Source organism: Anabrus simplex, chromosome 2 (assembly GCF_040414725.1).
Source record: "Anabrus simplex isolate iqAnaSimp1 chromosome 2, ASM4041472v1, whole genome shotgun sequence".
NCBI classification, from domain to species: domain Eukaryota; kingdom Metazoa; phylum Arthropoda; class Insecta; order Orthoptera; family Tettigoniidae; genus Anabrus; species Anabrus simplex.
The window spans coordinates 730,855,048-730,879,055 of NC_090266.1; the positions used below are offsets into that span (position 1 = coordinate 730,855,048).

At 43.1% G+C, this 24,008-nt stretch overlaps 1 protein-coding gene across 8 annotated transcripts in view; it reads left to right on the top strand.

Annotated features, from left to right (window-relative positions):
• Ssdp (Sequence-specific single-stranded DNA-binding protein) overlaps nt 1-24,008 on the top strand; it is an 831,184-nt gene that overhangs the window by 640,162 nt on the left and 167,014 nt on the right. For all 8 annotated transcript variants that reach the window (XM_067141370.2, XM_067141374.2, XM_067141371.2 and 5 more), the window contains one exon: nt 4,359-4,436. In XM_067141370.2, the coding sequence (XP_066997471.1) occupies nt 4,359-4,436 (78 nt within the window). The remainder of the gene's footprint in view (nt 1-4,358; nt 4,437-24,008) is intronic.

Below are 24,008 nucleotides of genomic sequence, written 5' to 3' on the forward strand. Positions count from 1 at the left end.
AGTCGGAGAAAAAAAAAAAAAAAGAAAAAAAAAAAACATACATAAATTACAAACATGAAGCGAAATTCGTTTCAGATGAAACTACTGATGAGCTACAAAGATATGTTTTGAATATATTTCCATTATTTGATGAATGGTTGAAACTTATGCGCTTTAAAATGTACCAACTCGAGAAGACAAATGCCTGCACAATAATGCAATCATTCACTGACTCGTGTATACGTCTGTGGACAGCGGGCATAGAATACCATAAATTCAGGCTTGTGGTGACTGATCACAGTCGGTAGATGCTGAGTGGGTCTCCGCCCAGGATTGAAATCCCCGACCAGGCCGGAAATCGAACCCGGTACCCTCTGAACCGGAGGCCAGTACGCTGACCATTCATCCAACGAGTCGGACAGTTAACCATCAACTATAGAAGATAATTAATCCGTTAGGTCACTGTAATAAAGTTTATATACACTACCGGTCAAAAGTTTTCGATCACCTATGCACAAAACTAGATACTTTATTTCAATGTTCGAACACATCGTAAAAACTATATAGACCAACAAAATATATATTTTCTCTCTCTATCATTAAGTAGAATACAATATGGGTTATATTTTAGCCTCTTCAAAGTATCCACTCTTTGCCCTCCGAACAGCTGCACAAACTCTTGGCATTCTGGAAATAAGATTTTGTAGTGTTTTTGTAGATATTGCAGTCCAACAACTCTGCAAATTATTCCATAGCTCTTCAACATTAGTTGACCTCAGTTTTCGGACCTCCCTGTCAAGTTCATCCCATAACAGTTCAGTGGGATTTAAGTCTGGTGACTGACTTGGCAAAATCATATTTTTCAGTTCCCCACATTTCTCTTTTGACATACCCTCTACACAATTTAGAAGAATGTCTGAGGTCATTGTCCTGCTGCAGAACGAACCCACGACCAAAAAGCCTCTTTCCAGATGGAACTGCATTGTTGATCAGTATCCTGTGATATCTTTTCTTCTTTAATGTTCCATTAATTCGCACTAGATCGCCGACTTTATCACCCGCAAAACATTCCCACGCCATAACCGACCCTCCACCATGCTTCACCGTAGGTGTCACACACTGACTCTTCATACGTTCTCCACGAAGTCGACGAACGATGGCTCCCAAATACTTCAAACTTCGATTCATCCGTGAATAACACCTTGGACCATTGTTGCACGCTCCAGTTTTTATGTTGCTGTGCCCATTGCATTCTTTTCACCGTATTTTGTGTCCGTAATAAAGGTTTTTTGGCAGCCATGCACCCCTTTAAACCTCGTTCACGAAGACGGCGTTGCCCAGTTGAGACAGAGATTGGAGCAGCTCGCATATTATTGACTTCCTCGCGAATTTCAGGTGCCGTACGAGCCTTCTGACGTTTACTCTGTACACATATGAACTGATCTTCCCTGTATTATGTTACACGGGGTCTTCCAGATCGCGAAACACTTGCATTGGCACCGGCTTGCTTGTTTTGTCATATATTATTTATATATATATCCACATCTACCAAACTGTTACAACGATAGCGATATACAGTTTTGATTTTCTGGTTTTTCCTGTTATGCTATCAAGAGACGTTTATGTTTGTACCTATCAACATGCCAAAAAAAAAAAAAAAAAAAAAAAAAAAAAAAACGCATACCAGGAGCCCGATCATCCCACCACCAATCTCAACACATCCCTTAACTACCTCCCATATCCCTCACCCCTCTGCAAACCCCCGCAACTCTCCTGGCCAGAGAGTAGGCCTAATCTATTTCCCTTCAGGGAGGGAAATGAAAGCTTGTAATGATGATGATGCGACTGATTAAACACGCTACATGCTTTCGACTTTCCAACAACTGAAAGGCATCTACCGCAACTTCAGCCATGTGACATGTCTTACAGGTGGATTACACCGTGTTTGTGAAACTATCGGGGAGGGTAAATGACTTAATTCCTGTTCTCGTGCAGTTTCTCGTACTCACCAAGAAGTGAGTAAGCTTCACCTTCCGAAATTTCCTGTCACCGCAAGTTGGGTTATTTTAATAAGATGCGCAGTTTTCTCTTGCGAAAACTTTGATAAAATCATATGCTTAATATGTGCCCTAGATTCAACGGACGCAGCAGCCATCAAGCAGGCCCATCAATTATTCAACAACAAAGACCTACCTTTGAAACTATGTGCAGTGAATGGTTGCAAGTATTTGCCTGATATGATTCAGAGATTAGAAGAAGAAGAAGAAGAAGAAGAAGAAGAAGAAGAAGAAGAAGAAGAAGAAGAAGGTGTGGAGTAGGAGGAAGAGTGAAATAAGTTTGAGTATTAGGAACAACCTTGATGGATTTGTTAACGAAAAATTCGAATTTAATTTGAAAAACAATCCAGATGTCGAAAACTTTGCAACTTTGACGGAACTCCCTTTAAGGAGTGCTGACAAGATAGGCCTATGTTCCATTGGTTATGTCGTAGAGCCCGGAAGTTTGGCAAAATGCCTTTTTTATCTGGGTGGATACATCGAAGTGTCACATAGAGACAAACATGTTTCCGTACGTTTGAGAACGGTAGGGGCAATTATAATCTTGTCTTTTTTGCCTGTTTTAGCTTCCGTGGCCTTTTGATAGTTTCATGCCTTTTTTGCCCTTTTTGCCTTTTTAATGTTGTGGATATTTTCTGCTGTTATTTATGTATTAAAATGAATCAGTGGAAAGAAAAATATAATTTTAATGTACTGTATTAATAATAAAGAAAAATTCATTTTAACTTAATAGATAAAAAAAAAACACATAAACGATATTTTCATATTACGCAAATCTCTACTGAAAACTCCACAAGCCAAATGGTCGAGGGGGTTGCCAGGTCCCGCCCTTGCTACGTAACATTAAGTACTGGTGGTGATTATTGGTTTGATTGATGATGTTGTTTGATGTTTGTTGTTTAAAGGGGCCTAACATCGAGGTCATCGACCCCAATTATTGGTTTAAGGGGAAGATCAACTTTGTAACCATCCTCTACTAACACTAATCAGAAGGAAAATGGAAGAGGTCCAAGACTTCGAAAAATGAAAGTATCGGCAAATGAAAGGGAAGGACCACGAAGAGACTCCCTGGGCCTCGCAAATCTAATACCGTCGGTGTCGGGAAAGAACAAGGGTTGACCAAGGGAGGTCAGACAGGAAAGGTAAGTGCGAGGATCCTGACACGAGTAAGTGGAAGCAACGCCAGACACAGTTAGGGGAACCGTGATCGCCAACCACACTCCCAAATTGAGAGGCCCTGGTCCCCCTTTTAGTCGCCTCCTCTTACGACAGACAGGGGATACCTTTGACGTTATTCCATCATCCCCACCCACAGGGGGATGATAGATTAAGTACTAAAATGTGATGCAGATGTGTGTTACGTAGCTTACATTAAAGCATCTTTATTGTTTTAGTCCCCATTTTGTCATTATAAATGCCTATTTTAATTATTTTACTGCCTATTTCAAAAATGTTAAGTGCTTATTTACCTGCCTATTTTAGCAAAAATAAATGCCTGAACTTCCGGGCTCTAGTTATGTGTGATTCAATATAACAAGTTTATTTATTACTGGAACCCGGTAAATGGGATACAGAAAGTTCATATAATTGGTTTATACCTTAATAAAGTGATTTCATCAACACATTTTTTCACCTTTTTGTATGTATTTTCAGGTCCCCCCCCACCGCTCTTCTGACCATACTTTCCACCTTAAAATCCTTTCCCTAGCCATCAGACACGAGGTTGCTGCAAGTTAGACATCTGGATCGCCGCTTGTATGTCGTCGTGGATTAGTAAATAACACGCACACTAATGTAAACTACACTTACGGTGCAACGTACCATGATATCGAAGTTCTTTCTTTTTTTGCGATTTGCTTTACGTCTCACCGACACAGATAAGTCCTAGGACGACGATGGGACAGGAAAGGTCTAGAAATAGGAAGGAAGCAGCCGTTGCCTTAAGTAAGGTACAGCCCCAGCATTTGCCTGGTGTGAAAATGGGAAACCACGGAAAACCATCTTCAGGGCTCCCGACAGTGGGGTTCGAACCCACTATCTCCCGGATGCGAGCTCACAGCTGCGCGCCCCTAACCGCACGGCCAACTCGCCCGGTGATTTCGAAGTTGTGGCGCTCGGTTAAATTTACTAGATTAATCTTGTTTGGCATGTTGTCACGAATTCAATATTCATTATTCAATTACTGTTGATGACGGTATAAATTAAATAATACTTCATATGGTCATTTCACATTTAACCCTTCCTTGAAAACTGCCTGCATCTTTTTGCATATCGTGCTATTTTGATTGCTTATTGTAAGGAACCTGTTGAATTTTGTTGCAGCCGTTCATGGGACCCCGATACCCAGCCGGCCCTCGACCGGGTGTACGGATGCCACAAATTGGCAACGAGTTTAATGGGGTGAGTATATATCTTGCAGATGGTTTGATGTAATAATTAATAGTTCATGTATTTAACTGTGTATTATTGTGTTTCATAGTGAGTATCATTTTGACATATGTAGATGTCTGCAGGTTGCCTGAAATTATAGTTCTTTCTTAAAGTATCGTTATACTGCGGTAGATGGAATTGACGTGGACATAAAGCAAAGTTTTGTGTATTGTCTCACGAATTACGGCAGTGAACTTTATTTTCACTGACTTATGTGATGCATGAACCATTTCACACAGAGCCTTGCATACTGTCCTACACAGCTGAGAGTATTAACAACTCGCAGTTCACGGTAAGACTGCGAAACCGTTCGGAAATTCGAGTTTTCGAATCCGACGGTTATCACGGCTATTCTGAGAGTGATTTATCCCCACAAAATACCGGAATAGTTGTTTCAAGTGAAGGGCATTTCAAGTAGTCTTGGGCTCTAGAAACAGTTTCTCACAGATTGTACAACAAACGCCGGTTATAGCTCCCTTAATTTTCTTTAACGACCGGCGGCTAAAGATGTTAAGCACTACCACGCCCCGACAGTAACCAGATTTATGACTGTCTACAGTCACCTCTGCTGTGACATATAGCAGATGGCTCTTGACCAGTAGCATGCAGGCTTTGTCAGTGACGGTCCACGTGGAGTACTTCAAAAGCGTGCTTGTCTTGAAGCCCGCTCGCTTGTTAGATCTCCAGTGTTGCACAGCTGCACGCAGATCTGCCCAGTCTCGCTGCTCGCTCTCAGAGACTAAGTAGTTAAAATAGAGTTGACAACGCTGTCTCTCGAAGGGAAATCCCCGCGGTAAAGGAATGTAAACACAGCCAGCTAGGCTTCAAAAGGGTGCCGATCGTTAACGAGAAAATTGCGAGCATTATACCGGGAGATATTTATGCACACAAGTACAGCGAAAGATGACCTTAGATGTCCAAAGTACAACATAAAAGTGACAAAATACAGTATACTAATTCTTTAATATAACGACTTCCTACTTTCACTGTTGATTTGGCAACACATTAAGTGTGTAGAGCAACCTTTATAATTACTTGTAATTGCTCCAGAATGCATGCACTTATAATAATCGACATTCGATGTTTAAAAACAGTTATGCTATTTGCATGCCGTTGTCGATTCTCTGCCTTTTTGTTGGTATGTGTTGATCGTGAAACTGATTGCTTACATAATAGTTACATATTTATTGGAAGAAATTTGTAAAAGATGAGTAAACTGGAGGTGAATCATAAAACTAATAATATGTGACTTGTTTAACCTCCCTTCACTTAGTTGTTCATAATGATGTTTGTTGTTTAAAGGGCCTAACGTCTAGGTCATCGGCCCTTCCTTCAATTAGTATAAATGCCTTTGCCGGCGAGGTTTAGTGTTTAAAGTCTTGTGGTATGGGCTAGATCGAATTTTTTACTTTCATTGACCTGTCTGTTTAATTCTTGGCTTTGGCGATTTCTTGAACAGCTTGAATGTAATGGTGGTGAAGATGATATTTGATTCTGTATTATTTGTGTGCTAAGTAGTGTTTTGTTGAAGACCTTATTTGTTGTTTATTAATTCCATAATAAATAATCTTTGTAAATTAAGTACAGTATTCCAAATTACGCCAGACAGTGTTAACTCGACGTCCCGTGTACACAGCTGTAGGCAGCCATATGTACTTGAGCGGAACAGTGGAGAACGGAACATGGTGTGAGAGCTGACGTGTAGCGGCATGTACTCTAGGGCGCTCACTGCGATCTTTGAACTCCCAAATCACCCCCCCACCCCACCCCACCTAAAAAGGACTAGCGGAAAATTAGATCCTCACTACCTGTTTCAGCTTAAAAAGATCTTCACTGATATGAAAAATTAAAATCGAAATTCGCCGTTAGACATCGTACCGTTTCCTCGTAAGGTCATGTCTGAGATTTGTAAGAATACCTGGTCTAGAAGATCGCTGTCCTGTAGGAACTGTAGACTTGGCTTCAGGATATCTGGTAGATGAGGTGTGAACTCGCTACATTAGCTTGCTGTTTATGCTATTTGCTTTACGTCGCACCGACACAGATAGGTCTTATGGTGACGATAGGACAGGAAAGGCCTAGGAGTGGGAAGAAAGCGGCCGTGGCCTTAATTAACGTACAGCCCAAGCATTTGCCTGGTGTGAAAATGAGAAATCACGGAAAACCATCTTCAGGGCTGCCGACAGTGGGGTTCGAACCCACTATCTTCCGGATGCAACCTCACAGCTGCGCGACCCTAACCGCACGGCCAACTTGCCCGGTTGCTGCTTATGATCAAGCATACTTGTACTTTGAATAGGCACGCAACATAACACGTTTGCAGGGCAAAGTTTACAATTTGCCCGATATCGTGTGGCCCATTCCTGAAAATGTTCTGTAGGACATTCAATGAAAGCACAAATAACAACGTGTAACAGGTAGGTGCTCTAGTTTGAAGTTCACACAGATGAAGCACGATGCTAGAGTGAATTACATGGAGGGACGTGGAAGAAACCGCACTTCACGAGAGCTAGACCTAGAATATTAAGCCACGTTCTGTAGCATCTTGCTCAAACATAGACCTAAATAATTGCAGTTACTCGACTTCAGCGACACCATTAGAGCATATTTCATCACCATTTAGGGTTGATGTCCGGCTCCATGGCTAAATGGTTAGCGTGCTGGCCTTTGGTCACAGGGGTCCCGGGTTCGAATCCCGGCAGGGTCCGGAAATTTAACCATAATTGGTTAATTCCCCTGTCACGGGGACTGGGTGTATGTGTTGTCTTCATCATGTCATCACGACGCGCAGGTCGCCTACGGGCATCAAATCAAATGATCTGCACCTGGCGAGCCGAAGTCCTCGGACACATCCCGGCACTAAAAGCCATACGCCATTTCATTTCAGGGATGATAACATGTCTTCCCATAGCTGTAAAGATCTCTCAGCAAGCATAACACAGACGATGATACTGCCGGAAAAAAGACACCCTGAAGAGTGTTGTCCAATTGAAGGTGGATACAGTAGTTGCATGCCGGAGGATTGTAGTTAAACTAATGAATTTAGCAAGGACATAGACCAACAGATGGAGTGGTACCAACATTGTTGCGCCGAAGACGATTCCATGCCCCGTGTCGTGTAGTAAGTCGTTTGAGAGGGAGTTGCATCGTGGGACTTCGCTAGACGGGTTGGATATATCGATGGATTTCTGCACACGTTGGTCATGGTGTATCTATAGTATAGCGGTGTAATCAACGGTGTTCAGTTGAACAGGCCCACACCCGTAGACCAAGGCCGGGACGACCATGTAGTACAGACTAATGTCAAGATCGGCATATTGTTAGGGTATCACTGGCAGATCGTAACTCATCCGCAGGAGAGATCCGAGCGAATGTTACACCCGGAGTGTGCATAAGTACCATTGGAAACCGTCTACTTGCAATTGGACTATGAACACTGCCCTGCTTCCTCTTCTGTTATAACACCGTCGTGAACGTCTCCTGTGGTGTCGGACAAGGATCGCCTTGGCGTTCTGCTGTGTTTAGCTATAAGAACAGTTTCTTCCTTCATGCAAGTGACAGCCGTTTACGTATGTGACCATCATCAGTGTATTCGCCCCCGATATACGAGCTCAGTTCCAGGCAATCATGATGTGGGGTGCAATAAGCTACAATTCACATTCATATTTGGCGTTTGTGGCGGATCTGATAAACAGTGACTGCTTACATGCAGGATATTGTTCGACTCGTCGTGCTGCCATTACTACATCAGGAAGGTGATTTGCAGTAACATTCTGCAGGATAATGCTCGTCCTCATACTGCTATTATGCGACGTGCTCTTCGGGGTGTTTGACAACTGTCCTGCCTAGCATGATTCCCAGACACCTCTCCCATTGAACATGTTTGTTGCATGAGAGGACGACGTCTGACCCAGACTGTACGGCCAGCGAGTAACCTTGCGTAATTCTGCCATGAAGTGCAAGAGGCTTTGAATACCAGTGCAGGATAATATTCGTCATCTCTGCTATCGTCTACACGTGAGAATATAAAAAATATAAAAGGTGTTGAATTACCTCGGACCAAAGAGTTTCTGACTCTTTATAAAAGAGGACATAAGAAAGAGATACCGAGGTGCCACATCACTGTTATTTATTGTCCCAGAAAACAACAAATGAGAGACTGTACAAAAATACAGCTTTGCTTTCTCAGTTTGAATTACTGAATACAGCGCACACCTTTAATACCGGACAACACGTCCCTTTGCATTGATATATGCCTGAATTCGTCTTGACATACTCTTCACTAGTTCATCAAGGTAATGTTGGTCCAAATTATCCTACTCCTCAGTTGTCATTCGGCGTATATCTCGCAGAGTGGTTGGTGCGTCATGACATCTATGTGCAGCCTTCTTAAATTTATCCCAGGCGTGTTCGATAGGGTTCATGTCCAACGAACATGGTGGCCACTCTTGTCGATCGATATCGTGATCACGAAGGAAGTCATTAACGAAAACCGCACGGTAGATGCGCGCATTATCGTCTATTAAGACAAATTGTCCTCCAAAATGCTGACGATAAGGTGTCACTAAGGCTCGGAGGATGTCATGCCTTTGGCTCCACATAGTGCCACTCCTAAACATCAGGGAACCACCCATCACCTTACTGCACGTGCTAGACAGTGTGTCTCAGACGTGAAGCCTGACCAGACTACCTCCAGACACTTTGCGGACGATCGTCAGGAACAAGGCTCGCAATCATTGGTGAAAAGAACTTTATACCAATTCTGTAGAGCATAATGTTGGGCCCATCTCTACCTCGCCCAATGATGTCTAGGTTTGAGAGCTGGTTCCCTCTGTGGGTGCCGAAAATGAAGTTGTGCCTTGTGCAACATGTTTCTCATAGTTTGAGTTAAAACGCGGCGACCTGTTGCTACCTGAAAATCATTATTCATCATGGTGGCATTCCGCTCATAATTCCTCTGAGATGAAATTCAAAGGTAACGGTCATTGACTGCAGTCGTATTCCTTGGATGACCTGTGCCGGACAAATCTTCAACAGTTCCTTTCTCCCTGCACTGCACGTCGTACCATCCTAGACGCTCACTATACTCCTTAGAACACATCTCTAATGCGTCCACACTACTGCTACTTCACCTGAAATTCTGCCTTCCAGTTGAACGTGGCGTGCTGCCTGTGGGTTGGGGTACGTGTACTGGTGAGTATGCTTACACACATCTTCAGGATCGTCTTTCAGGCCTGCCTAGGACAGGCCAAGCTAAGCACCATCGGTACTTGGTATCTTTTGCTTTCTTTGATCTGTGTTGTTGATCATGTGATGTCATCAACCTATATTGCTTACAGGTTGAATCGCGGGTAAAATTAAGTCGCGTTGTTGCAATTTCTTTTCTGCCAGTGTATAATTCAGACGGTTTGATGTAGTGTAATGGCAGTATAGTTGCTCAGGGTAATCTTGCTGCTTTGTTCACGCGTATCCCGTGGGATTCAGTGAGAGAAAGAGAAACTAGTTGTATTGGAGTGAACTTATAGAGAGTATACCTCTTACTTCCTACCATTCCCAGTATGGAGCTTCTTTAGCTATTATGTTAAGAAATGTGCGGTGCACACAGTTTAGAGGACTAAGAAATCCTTGTGACTATGGTTTATTTCTTCATAGTTGGATGAAGTGTAATGTGTTGCCCTTGTTATTTGAGTCATCAATCCACAGACTGGTTTGATGCAGCTGTCCATGCCACCTTAAGTGTTGCCCTTAGTTACATTAAATGGCATTATTGTAGAAGGAACCCATTCTTAGCAATCGTCTGCGGTTTTGATTAGTATAAAGGAATCCATCTTGTCTGTTCTCTGGGCTAGGGAGTTTTATGCTCAATTTCTTTTAACCCAGGCAAAATGCTTGGCCTACCAAGCGACCGCTGCCCAGCCTGAAGATTAGGATGTGTCATGTTGTCAGCACGACGAATCTTCTCTTCCGTTCTGTTCGGTCAAACCGAAAAGAAGTGGGCCAAGAATGGTAAGGACTGGCTGCCAAGACAAGAATGCGAGAAACACATTAAAATAGATGTACCTTCATAAACAAGAAGAGTTTAGCACGGGTGATGAGCGAAACAACGAAATTATGATGCACTGGCGAACAATCCTGGTCATTTCAAGCCTGTCGGGTATCGAACCCGGGACCCCTGTGGCCAAAGGCCAGCACGCTAATCATTTAGCCATGAGCCGGACTTCTACACCAGTTGACTTTTTCGACTACATGAAAAAATCCAGTCTATCGACTGCAAACACCATTTTTAGGCTTCTGCTGCTATTGGTTGATTTTAGAGAGACTTACTGCACGTTCATCGGCCCATTACTATTGGCTGCCCGGTTCATGTCGCCAGGTCCTATGTAATTACGGCAGATTTTCATATATTTTAAAATATTCCACGAAAAACCGAAATTAGGTGGCAACCATCCGATTTTTCCGACCTTCCCTCATAGAATGACTCGACGGAAACTCCATCCACGGTTGTGCCGAATGAAATACTGTATGTAGCCCTTCGTTTAACTGCATTTCAACTACTATTGGTTTTAACAGAAACTGAAGTGCAGATATAACTTGAAACGTTTTTTAGAGGTGTCGTCACTGATCTCACGCATGTAAACACTCTTAAATGCCAGCGGACTGTGCCAAAATATCAAAAGAAGATGTATCACGTCATTTCTTGTGGCTCAAAAATAATTTTTATTTCTTGCTAAAATTTCGAACTTGGCGCGGAAATTCTAGTCTGAAAAACAATACCTGCAAGAAGTGTGACCGGGTGAGTCGGCCGTGCGTTTATAATACATTCATCAAAAGTATGACATAATTCTAAATATCCTCCGAAATTTTGACTATAACTTCCGAAATATACTTTTGAACCTGGTATCGCAGTGCTATGATCGAGTGGCCGCCATCTTGATGCATTCATGAATGAAATTGATTTGCAATTGACGAGGTTCGTATAGCGGTTAATAAATTCTAAGAATAAGAACGGAAGACTGTTATATATGAATACTAAGCAGTAAATAACGGAGCCACGAAGTTGGTGTAAATTTCCAGTGGAAATAAACCTATCATTAAAGTTATGTATCTGATGCACAGACGAATGATGCCCCAGATATCATTACTTGTTAACAGCCGTACGCATTGAGACATTTAACGTGGGAGCCGGAAGCTAAACGTTGGTTCATTTCTGATCAATGACGACGTTTTGAATGATTTTTGTACGAATATACAGTACAGTATAATTCAGGAGTGTCTGTTCAAACAGTGCTAGGGAACTTGTGGGAAAAGCACAATAGGCACATGGAACGTGCCTATGATCGGGATTGGTACAACTTTAAGGAATAAATTACACCTTTCTGGTCTGGATTGTTCATGGCAATCGATACTATTCAACTACTGTAATGCATGTGGACGAAATACTGATTTGTTTTGGAAGTGGAAATACCGGTAGTACATTTTGAACAGATACTCCTCAATTATTAAAATTTTTGTCCTTCCGTCTAAAAATATTCTGCTACATCTTTTTGGAGGATATATCTGTTTTACAGGTTCAAAGAACCTGGACGAATAAAATGGCAGTTGTTTTCGGACTTTTCTCACATAATTTGTACAGGATTGGCGACCACAATATGTTAGTTATAAAAGAAGTCACCACCGCGTTTAATCAATTACGGGAGAATGAAGAGAAACGTATGTGGGGGGGGGGGGATGGCATGGGTGCCGGCAGTATTACTTGCAGGGGGTACGGTCGGGGCGGAGGACTTTTCTAAATTTGAAAGTCAAAATGAAGTGTTTTAAAGGCATTTTATCACCTTAAATATGTAATTTCTACTTTAGTTTATTGCAAATAATTTTGGCAATACTAGCTTATGTATACTTCCGATCTCAAGTAAAAACGGACCTACAGAACTGTTTTGGAAGTAAGAAGGACTATTTTTCCTAGGTTATGGTTAAAGGTGGTTTTGATGTTAAATGTTGGATTTAAATAAACTTACGGGTTAGTATTTTATCTAGTGTTCTTACGAAGATGTTACACAATCTGTTGTTCTTGTGGATTTTCCCGCTTAAATCCATACAGGGTGAACTAAAATTCGCGCACTCGGGCGTCGCAGCGCGACTCCTCAAATGCCAGCAATAAAAAAATGTCTCTCACGAAAGTTCGTCCTGCGAGTATATCCGGCAGAAAAAAGACGTTGAAGAGTGGCAGTCTGGCAACACTGTAACCACATGTATGGTAACTACCTCTGTCAGCACGTTTTAGTCATGCTGTACAGTTGGTGCAGTGGATAGAGTTTTGGTTTAGCATGCAGGAGGTCGAGGGGTCGATCCTAGGTTGAGGCGTATGGTTTTTATTTCATAAATATAGTCCAGGTGGTATGGTATCTGGCATCTTAATCGTCAACAGCGATTTCAGCGGGTCCTCTAGCAACCATTTGCACGTACATTCTACGATCCCAGAAATAGACGAACAATCGTTTTCATTGCTCAGCTTTGAAAGGCGCCCTTTCCATGTCGTGGGCGTGAATTTATTCGCACCACTTCATCTACTAGATGCAATACTAGAGTATGATTACATATCGTGAGATAAAAATTGCCTGTCTCTCAGCAGACTGGAGAACACATTAATTACATACACTGACTGACAGAGCAAATGCAACACCAAGAAGGAGTGGTCAGAACTTTATGCCAATTGCAGGGTAGACTGACGTCACTGAGGTATGCTCATGATGTGAAGTGCGCCGCTGTGCTGCGCACGTAGCGAACGATAAATGGGACACGGCGTTGGCGAATGGCCCACTTCATACCGTGATTTCTCAGCCGACAGTCATTGTAGAACGTGTTGTCGTGTGCCACAGGACACGTGTATAGCTAAGAATGCCAGGCCGCCGTCAAGGGAGGCATTTCCAGCAGACAGACGACTTTACGAGGGGTATGGTGATCGGGCTGAGAAGGGCAGGTTGGTCGCTTCGTCAAATCGCAGCCGATACCCATAGGGATGTGTCCATGGTGCAGCGCCTGTGGCGAAGATGGTTGGCGCAGGGACATGTGGCACGTGCGAGGGGTCCAGGCGCAGCCCGAGTGACGTCAGCACGCGAGGATCGGCGCATCCGCCGCCAAGCGGTGGCAGCCCCGCACGCCACGTCAACCGCCATTCTTCAGCATGTGCAAGACACCCTGGCTGTTCCAATATCGACCAGAACAATTTCCCATCGATTGGTTGAAGGAGGCCTGCACTCCCGGCTGCCGCTCAGAAGACTACCATTGACTCCACAGCATAGACGTGCACGCCTGGCATGGTGCCGGGCTAGAGCGACTTGGATGAGGGAATGGCGGAACGTCGTGTTCTCCGATGAGTCACGCTTCTGTTCTCTCAGTGATAGTCACCGCAGACGAGTGTGGCGTCGGCGTGGAGAAAGGTCAAATCCGGCAGTAACTGTGGAGCGCCCTACCGCTAGACAACGCGGCATCATGGTTTGGGGCGCTATTGCGTATGATTCCACGTCACCTCTAGTGCGTATTCAAGGCACGTTAAATGCTCACCGCTACGTGCAGCATGTACTGCGGCCGGTGGCACTCCCGTACCTTCAGGGGCTGCCCAATGCTCTGTTTCAGCAGGATAATGCCCGCCCACACACTGCTCGCATCTCCCAACAGGCTCTACGAGGTGTACAGATGCTTCCGTGGTCAGCGTACTCTCCGGATCTCTCACCAATCGAACACATGTGGGATCTCATTGGACGCCGTTTGCAAACTCTGCCCCAGCCTCGTACGGACGACCAACTGTGGCAAATGGTTGACAGAGAATGGAGAACCATCCCTCAGGACACCATCCGCACTCTTATTGACTCTGTACCTCGACGTGTTTCTGCGTGCATCGCCGCTCGCGGTGGTCCTACATCCTACTGAGTCGATGCCGTGCGCATTGTGTAACCTGCATATCGGTTTGAAATAAACATCAATTATTCGTCCGTGCCGTCTCTGTTTTTTCCCCAACTTTCATCCCTTTCGAACCACTCCTCCTTAGTGTTGCATTGTCACTGTTAGTGTATTTACAAACTCCTGTATCCATACCAATATCAACGAAAAAAGGAAACCTGTGAAACGAAATCTTTCTATGAAAGGTGCATAGCTGTGATTCCTCTCTAAGTCATTACAGGAAATGTCACTGTATTTTCTGGACAGATTCTTTAAAACGTACATGACGGCTGAAATATTTCTAAAACAATCAGATACATACCAAACCAAACCAAACCCCATGGCTCTACAGCCCTTGAAGGGCCTTTGCCTACCAAGCGACCGCTGCTCAGCCCGAAGGCCTGCAGATTACGAGATGTCGTGTGGTCAGCACGACGAATCCTCTCGGCCGTTATTCTTGGCTTTCTAGACCGGAATCAGATACATACCGGTATACATATCATTTTCTGAATATGAAATGCCGGCTCCGCGGTGTAGGGGTAGCGTGTCTACCTCTTTCCCGGAGGCCCCGGGTTAAATCCCCGACCATGCCAGAGATTTTTACCTGGATCTGAGAGCGGGTTCGAGGTCCACTCTGCCTACGTGATTACAATTGCGGAGCTATCTGACGGTGAGCTAACGGCCGAGAAGATTCGTCGTGCTGACCACATGACACCTCGTAATCTTCAGGCTGAGCAGCGGTCGCTTGGTAGGCCATGGCCTTTCGGGCCTGCTGTGCCATGGGGTTGGGTTTGGTTTGGATATGAAATAATGTAACTGGATGAGTAGAAGTTAAATATCATTTCTGTGTGATTTGGATTTAGTTAAATGCTGCCTGCTGCTAGTCTGTCTCTCAATCAATCATTCAATCAATACTGACCTGCATTTAGGGCAGTCGCCCAGGTGGCAGATTCCCTATCTGTTTTCCTAGCCTTTTCTTAAATGATTTCAGTGACATTGGAAATTTAGTGAATATCTCCCTTGGTAAGTCTCTATTGTGTATTTCTTAAAATGAAATGAATGTCTAGCTTAGTTTGAGTTTCAGTGTCTTGACTTAAGTAAGAATGTTACGTATAATGTAAAATGTAAAACATTCCTCATAATATTATCTTCTTAAATACCTGTATTACTGCTTTTACAAACTCGATCTGAATTAACATTATATGAGCACAAATAAAAATTGAAAGTGCGTTCTAATATTTTTGTAATATGAGCACCATGATTTACACCAGAAAGAAAATAAATGGAGTTGAAAGTTTTTTTTTTTGCTAGGGGCTTTACGTCGCACCGACACAGATAGGTCTTATGGCGACGATGGGATAGGAAAGGCCTAGGAGTTGGAAGGAAGCGGCCGTGGCCTATATTAAGGTACAGCCCCAGCATTTGCCTGGTGTGAAAATGGGAAACCACGGAAAACCATCTTCAGGGCTGCCGATAGTGGGATTCGAACCTACTATCTCCCGGATGCAAGCTCACAGCCGCGTGCCTCTACGCGCACGGCCAACTCGCCCGGTGAAGTTGAAAGTAAAGCACTGAGAAAAGATTAATGTCATAGTTGAACAGTTATTTTGATTAGCATTTTCGGATGCAGACTAGGATTGACAAGATATATTGTCATATTTTTCTGGAATAGCGTATACACAATTGAATTATTTTATTATAAAGCAAATGTGAACAAATGGAGAACTTAAAGACATACGATACTAATAAATAATTTTTCAGATAATTGATGATAATTATAATATTAAAAGGGTTTTATCAAGCTTTATCAATCATATCTTACGGATTCTAGGCCCAGGTTTATCAAATTTGTAAAACCGGTACACAGTCTGTATGACAAATATGTCGTCTTTTTCAGAACAGCTGTTTAGTTGTAAACAATTATCCCCGATGGACTGGAAAAAGGCAATCATGAAAAAGAAGAAGAAAAGCCTAAACTTTCTAAATTTCATGTCCATGCGTTCTCTGAATCAACCACCCTATGACCTGTTTAGTTCTCGATTATGGTAATTGAAAGTTATTTTATAACAGTTCAGTTTCTACTCACTTGTGAAAAGAAATACCAGATCCCTTATGAAAGCAAATGTAGAAATGTAGGCTACAGACGATCTTTCCATTCCATACATAGGGCCTAACTTTAGGCCTAATATTGCCGATCAATTTAACTACCGTAATGTATCAGCTCTTACATTCCTTGAAAATATTTGACAATAAATTATCACTCCGTCACATGTAATAATAAAACAGATCCACTAGCAGGCATGATTCAAATCTAAAACATGAAGGGACTGTAAACATTACCACGTGCTAACCATGCACTCGAAGCTGAAGCGCCCACGACATGGCGATGTGCTAAAGTGTTCAATATTCCACTTATCATCAGCGCGCTTTGTGAGTCTAGATAAGTAATATTGACATTTTTGGATCGAACCTGCCATGTTGGGGTCAGAAGGCCAGCGGCTCAACCGTCTGAGCCACTCAGCCCGGCATTATTATTATTATTATTATTATTATTATTATTATTATTATTATTATTATTATTATTATTATTATTATTATTATTATTATTCTGCAGTTCAGCGGTGGAGTATCGGCCCCTAGCCGATAGAGGTAGCTGGATTTTTGGAGGATGGATAAAAGTCCATTCCGTACTCAATGTCGTACGCAAGCTTAATAACTTACACCTTCAGAACTGGTACGGTATTGGTTGAACTGTTGTAGTTATGACAACCAGGAAAAGACTTCACTGCTACCTCACCGATTTGAGTGCTATCTGTTATTTGCAGTATGAATAAGTCTACCGTACCGCGGCTGATATGAGCCTGGACATAAACGGTAAACGTCAGTTTGCCAATATTAATCCTGTGTTGTTCTTTCTGATGAGACAATCTCATTCAGTGCAATATATGTGAGGAGCTATCATCTAGTTGGCAATTCCACCGCCAGCTTACCCTTATCTACCTTGATGTGGTGGTGAGGAAGCACAACTGGGCAACCATCCTCGTTTCATCTTGCTTTCGAAAGATTTAGAAATGAATGTCGATTAGAGTCGCTGTTGAGTTACATCGCTTGCTTGTGTACCGGGAACTCATGAACTCGGGAGAAGGAGATTGGAATCATACCGTCAAGTTGCCTCGTTATGTCTGCCTGACGTTTTCACTTCATCGCCTTACAGATGTTTTTTCTTAAAGGCCAAGAGTGCGTCTTCCCTATCCTGTCTTTATATCTTAGCCCGAATTACAAATGAACTTGCTAGAATACAAATAAAACACTGACTGTTTTATTTAACTAATGTAATCGAGGATGTTCCTTTCAGCACACACGCATTATTATACTCGACAATGAATGACAACACTGTCTTATCTCATTATTGGCTATTTACAAAAATCGCTTGTTCTCACAGCGGGTGTTAGGCTGGCAGTCTTTACCTTGAACGGGTGATCTTCGGTAATATTCACTGAAAGGTTTTACCTTTCACTCTCACTTCGCTGCACACGTACCGCATTCGCTTCACGCAGCAGTCCCATGTATTCAGTTGCGAACGCACGTCCGTTGGTTCATCACGATGACTGTACACTTGCCTCGAATCCAGACAAGGTCGATAACTTGCACAATCGACTCATGTAACCGTTCCACACGTTGAAATCTCGGATCACGACACGTAACTGACTGCTTAACACACAACACTCAACAGTAAGACGAGACAATACTCTCTTCGAGGAGAGCCTATTTTTATATGCCTGGTGATGAAGTTGTAGTATCTTCGGGGTACGGCCAGAATACGAGTGTTCTATTTCCACCTTCCAGAAAATTCACGAAGATACCAGTCGAAAGGCACTACAAAAGCAAAGATTGTCACGTGCTCTCTGGGCGGCTGGTAGCTCCCCAGTCTGACTCGCTCATCCATGACGACGTGAAAAACCCATACGACTGTACGAGGCACATAGCAAGGCATTTTCAACGAAGTCACGGGTCGGTGTGGTGAATTCTCCGCCAAAATAAATACCAGCTATTGGCCTACCAAGCTGAATTGCACCAGAAATTAATGTAAATGGACTTTGAGCACCGAATTGCTTTGCGTCCATGGCTGATTGAGAAAGTCAGTGAAAACATTGGTTTCCCAAAATATGTATTCTTTTCAGACTAGGCGTAATTTCAAAATGATGAGAACAGGATATGAAGAAATCTCCACAATTCGTTTATACTTCTACAAGGGGAACTGAGAGGATGTTGATTCCTGTATGTCCTCCGGAAAGTGCAGCAACAATTTTTGGAACACTCCAGCTGCTACTACTACTAAGGCAGCTTTCACGCTGCAGGTGAAACAGATCGTGTCTGACCTGGGCGAGACTGAGCCTAGCGATTGTGTATTCATACATGCCGCACCGGTCGGTCGGTCAGAACAGTTCGTGTCCAAGAACTGTGCATTGATATGTCTCCCTACCACCAGCCGTCGATGTTTTTTTTTTTTGCTCCTAGATAGTCCATTGCGGGAAATTGGTAGAAAAACGAGACGTTATTGGGTTCACGACTTGGATGTTGGTCGTAAGAAGAACGGAGAACCTCATACGTTGCATAAGGATATTCTGACTGACGAAGAACGTTTCTGGAGAAACTTCCGAATGCGTACCAAGACGTTTGACTACACGTGCTACGTGCTACTATAGCCAAACAGAATATGACCTTCCGAAATGTAGCAAGTTAATGTTCACGAGATACGCAGTATTATAGCAGCACGTACTGTATGACGACTTGCAGCTCAAGATTGTGCAATCGACCCTCGCGCACGGAAGGGGAATAAGCCGCCGGAAACGTCCTCGAAACAAACAAATTTGTTCCAACTCGGCTGGCTAGGCCACGCTCATGTACAGTAGGTCCGGACTCGCTCGGCTTTCACGTTGAATAGCCCCCCGCTGTTACATGTGTTTGTTTCAGTGGCGGAATCGGTTCTGCTCGGACATGTTCCGCTCCGCCTGCAGTGTGAGAGCCGCCAAATGCATGACTGTGTGGTACGCAATGGGAAGATTGCTGTGTACAAACAGCTGAACGAGAGATTCCCCTGTCGTTGATTCAGGAAAGGTGCAGCTGTACATTGGTCTACGCGATTCGCCGATTTGGCCCAATGTGTGTCTTTCCCATGGAAATGCGGTATGTGAAAGATTGAGTCTCTCGCCTCAATGAACGAGTCTCACTAGCGATGTCGTGCATTTGAAAGGCATTCCAGTTCATACAACGCCTCAAGGACTCCCCACACCAGCGCGAAACATTCATGACGGTGACGAAACTTCCGCTTATGTTAAGTTGATGCCGACTCTGCTCATGTTGCGGTATACGCTAGTAGCAACACTGGAGCGTCAACGGAATTGCAGCGTTTGAATTAAGGTTCGCTTCTTGGACGGTTCTCAGTTGCCGATGCGAAATTTGCGTGGCGGATTGGTGTTCACTGAAAAATTAATTGGCATTGTAAGAAAATATTAAGTATTAGATTATATGATTTATCCCATGAGACTTATACTGTATATCGCTAAGGAAAGGCTTAAAACGTCCACTCGCAAGGGGATGAGACAGTGGTTAAATCCTATCACTTGTATGACCTAGATGTTAAATAAGATAAGGTTTGGAATAATTTCACCCTTCATGGGGTTAAAATGAAAGTCTTGAAGGAAGACAAAAAGTATTCATTCATCCAAAATCGTTTGACGGACGAACTTGAAATTTGAGATGGGTGTTGCTTATTTCTGTCCTAGAGTTCTTTACGAGTTTTTAAAATATTCTACCCTGAAGGATTTTCAAAGAAGGTTAGATCCGAGAAAAACATGTGCTTTCCTCTGAAACTGTTGGGCATTCGAGGTTGACATTTCAGATGACGGTCGCCCTTCTGTGTCTTAGAAATTAAATAGGAAATTGTCTTAAAAATATATCATCCCTAAGGTGTTTGAAAGGAGGTAGCCTATATTACTGATAACCAAAATACTCAGTTCTCTGAAACCATTTGGCAAACGAAGTGAACATTTCTCATGATGGTCGCTTCTGTGTCCTATATTTTTAAATAAGACAACGTCGACAGCAATTTCACCTCTCAGGACGTTAAATAAGGGTTGAGACACGAAAACGAAATTACTCATTTCTCCAAAACTGCTTGATTTACGAAGTCTGTATTCCACACGATGCTCCTTCATGTTAAATAAGAAATATTTTTAAAAATTCCATTCTTAAGTAGTTTAGATGGTGGCTAGCTCCAAAAACAAAATCATTCATTCCTCCAAAATTGTTCGACGTACGAACTGAGTGTCTAATCTACAGGTTTCATCGACATTGGGATCTTTAAAATAGATAAAAAGAATGGGAACCTTCATTTTTAAAACCGTTGCAAAGTACGGATATCTTGCCTATAATTATACATATGTAATAACACAGGGTCCGCCTCTGTGGTGTAGTGGTTAGTGTAATTAGCTGCCATTCCCAGAGGCCCGGGTTCGATTCCCGGCTCTGCCACGAAATTTGAAAAGTGGTACGAGGGCTGGATTGGGAGTCCACTCAGCCTCGGGAGGTCAACTGAGTAGAGGTGAGTTCGATTCCCACCTCAGCCGGGATGTTACCTAACTTAAGGCCACGGCCGCTTCCTTCCCTCTTCCTTGTCTATCCCTTCCAGTCTTCCCATCGCCCCCCCCCGCAAGGCCCCTGTTCAGCATAGCAGGTGAGGCCGCCTGGGCGAGGTGCTGGTCATCCTCCCCAGTTGTATCCCCCGACCCAGTGGAGCCGTGGCCACCCTTCCTCTGCTCAGTTGGCCGGTCAAAGTACAGAGCTGTTGGACCACGGACCAGCCGTGGCCGCTTATTGGCCGAGACCCATTCTGCATCTACCGACTGTTTTGTAAATCTGACTAGTAAGTTACTTCTTCAGAAAATGTAATGTATTCAAACGTGCTTCATTTGCCAGCGAGGGGCTTCCCTGTTCGATTCGTGCCTACGTATGAAACATGAGCTAGCTGTTGACATACAGAATTCCTTCGCCTTCTTCTGACAGCTACTGTAGGTAGTCGCTCTATTGTACCCATAAATACACAATGAAAAAGTACACGCCAAGTAATGCTGTTGGCATCCAGAGAGCGCGAGATCTCACGCAGCAAGGCAAGAGGCAGTACGACTACGAACATCTGCTGATTCCGGCTCCATGGCTGAATAATTAACGTGCTGGCCTTTGCTCACTGGGGTCCCGGGTTCAATTCAGGGCCGGATCGGGGATTTTAACTTCGTCTGGTTAATTTTTCCGGCTCGGGGGCTGGGTGTTTGTGTTCGTTTTAAATGTATAAGTTCAGTTCATCAAGTCAATTCATAATGAAGCCTAATAATCAGAAACGTACAAACTTGTAGCTGGCTGAATGGTCGTTAAGACCGAAAGCCAATTAATTTTTTTTATACATCTGCTGAAGAAATGACGTGCAGGAACCACTCTAGAAGACTATACTGTACGTTTGTTTCCTATGAAACTTACAAGAAATAAGTGTTAATAATATTTCAAACAGCGTAAATATATTCTCTTCAAGGATCTGTTTTGAGCATTACAGTTTTAAATACGTTTTGTTATCCTATACGATACGCACTTCTTATCACGTCCTTTCACCATGCACACCTGCCTGGGGTATTAATCTAAGAGTCCCCACATGGGACGGGATTCAAACCCACAATGTTAGGATTTGAAAGCTAGCGCTTTAATTCACGTGACTGCGGAACACATGTCTAGTTTTTGGCGTTTCTGCTTACTCATACTTAAATTAAATCGCTCTGTTTGTGGACAGCACCTGAATTCGTTGTCACCCTATATACTACAAAGTTGCCATAAGCATAACAAGCAATAGTAAGAGATACATCAGGTATAATATACTTTTTAATCTTCTAATCTTTTATTTAATGTTTTCCAATCGCATGATGAAACTCTAACCGGGCTGAGTGACTCAGACTGGCCTTCTGACCCCGACTTGGCAGGTTCGATCCTGGCTCAGTCCGGTGGTATTCGAAGGTGTTCAACGACGTCAGTCTCGTGTCGATAGATTTACTGGCACGTAAAACAACTCCTGCGGGACAAAATTCTGGCACCGCGGCGTATCCGAAAACCGTACAAGTAGTTAATGAGGCGTAAAGCAAATAACATTATTGTGATGAAACTCTACTTCAGGACTGGTAATCTGCTATAACGTTATCGTTTAATCATCCGTTGTGCAAAATCTGTACTAGTTCCACTGCTGCGACGACTCCTCGTCCTGTGGGCGCCCATCAGTTATGACGAGCAAATTGTACTGCTACCGTCAAGTACCCTTTTATCTTGATCGTGCACTGTTGTAAATGCGAGCAAGTACTTCCGTTCTTATTTACTACATAAAAGTTTCTTGCAGTTTCTGGTTACTAATCACATTTACAACTTACAACCGTCTCGTTGTTGTCCAGACTGGTTACCTGGACTATCCTTGTATGGTTTAGCCTCTGTGATTCTCTAATTAAGTCACGAGTCCCATCGTCAGCGTTCTCTTCGTACTCGGGGTCAGTAAGGGCTGGTTTACACGGGTAGAGTAGCGAGGCGAGTAGAGTAGTTAGTAGAGTAGCCACGTTACTCTACTCTACCGCTGTCTGGTAGAGTTGACACTCGTATCGTTCATACGGGGTAGAGTCATACAGTAGAGTAGAGTACAGTAGTAGCACCATGTCAAGACGTAAGCACATCGTAAGGAAGTGTTTAAAGACATTTACAAACATATTACTGCAAGAGGTTAGTGAAGCGTTAGAAGAAGAAGTAAATGAGGAAAAAAGATAATGGGTAAGAGGCTGGCTTAGTAGGAGAGATACACTCGGGGCATCGGCATTAATTCTGAGAGAACTTGGCAATTTGGAGAAATATGGGGGGACAAACTCGACACAGTTGGCCAAGAACAAGAGGGATCGTCTCAGGAATCATTTTGTTAATGAAGGAGCAGTTCCCTGGCAGTACAAGCATGTATTTTAATCCAGGAACACAAACGATTTAATTTTTATGACTTTATTAATTATTGTACAAAAAGTAACGACAGTGTAATCATCCCCTCAGGATTTTACTAGTCTTCGTCTGTGAATACTGTAGTGGTGATTTCTAAGATAAAACTATATGAACGAGCTCCAGTCTAATTATAGATCATAATTCTGACGAAGGTTTTTGTTCCACGGTGAAGGGGTGAGGTACTCCTTTCCCCAGTTAGACTGTAGTGATGTTTCTATTTCCATTTTTTTGTATTTCAGCCAACCTAAATCTTATCCGAATGAAATTTTACAGAATTCATTTCAAAAGTTACAGAAAGAATACCCATTGGCCATCAGTGTGTCGTCTCAGAACCCACGAGTCTCAAAACTCACGAGTAGAATAATCGGTTGCATCATGAATAAATTTTTCGGTGTAAGTGTGTCGGATGGATAATCAATTGAATTATGTGAATAGATGAAAAATAGAAATATGCCTCTTTTTTTGCAATCCATGAAGTCCAATGCTGAAGACGGCACAAACACTCAGTTCCCGAGCCATAGGAATTAACAAATGAAAGTG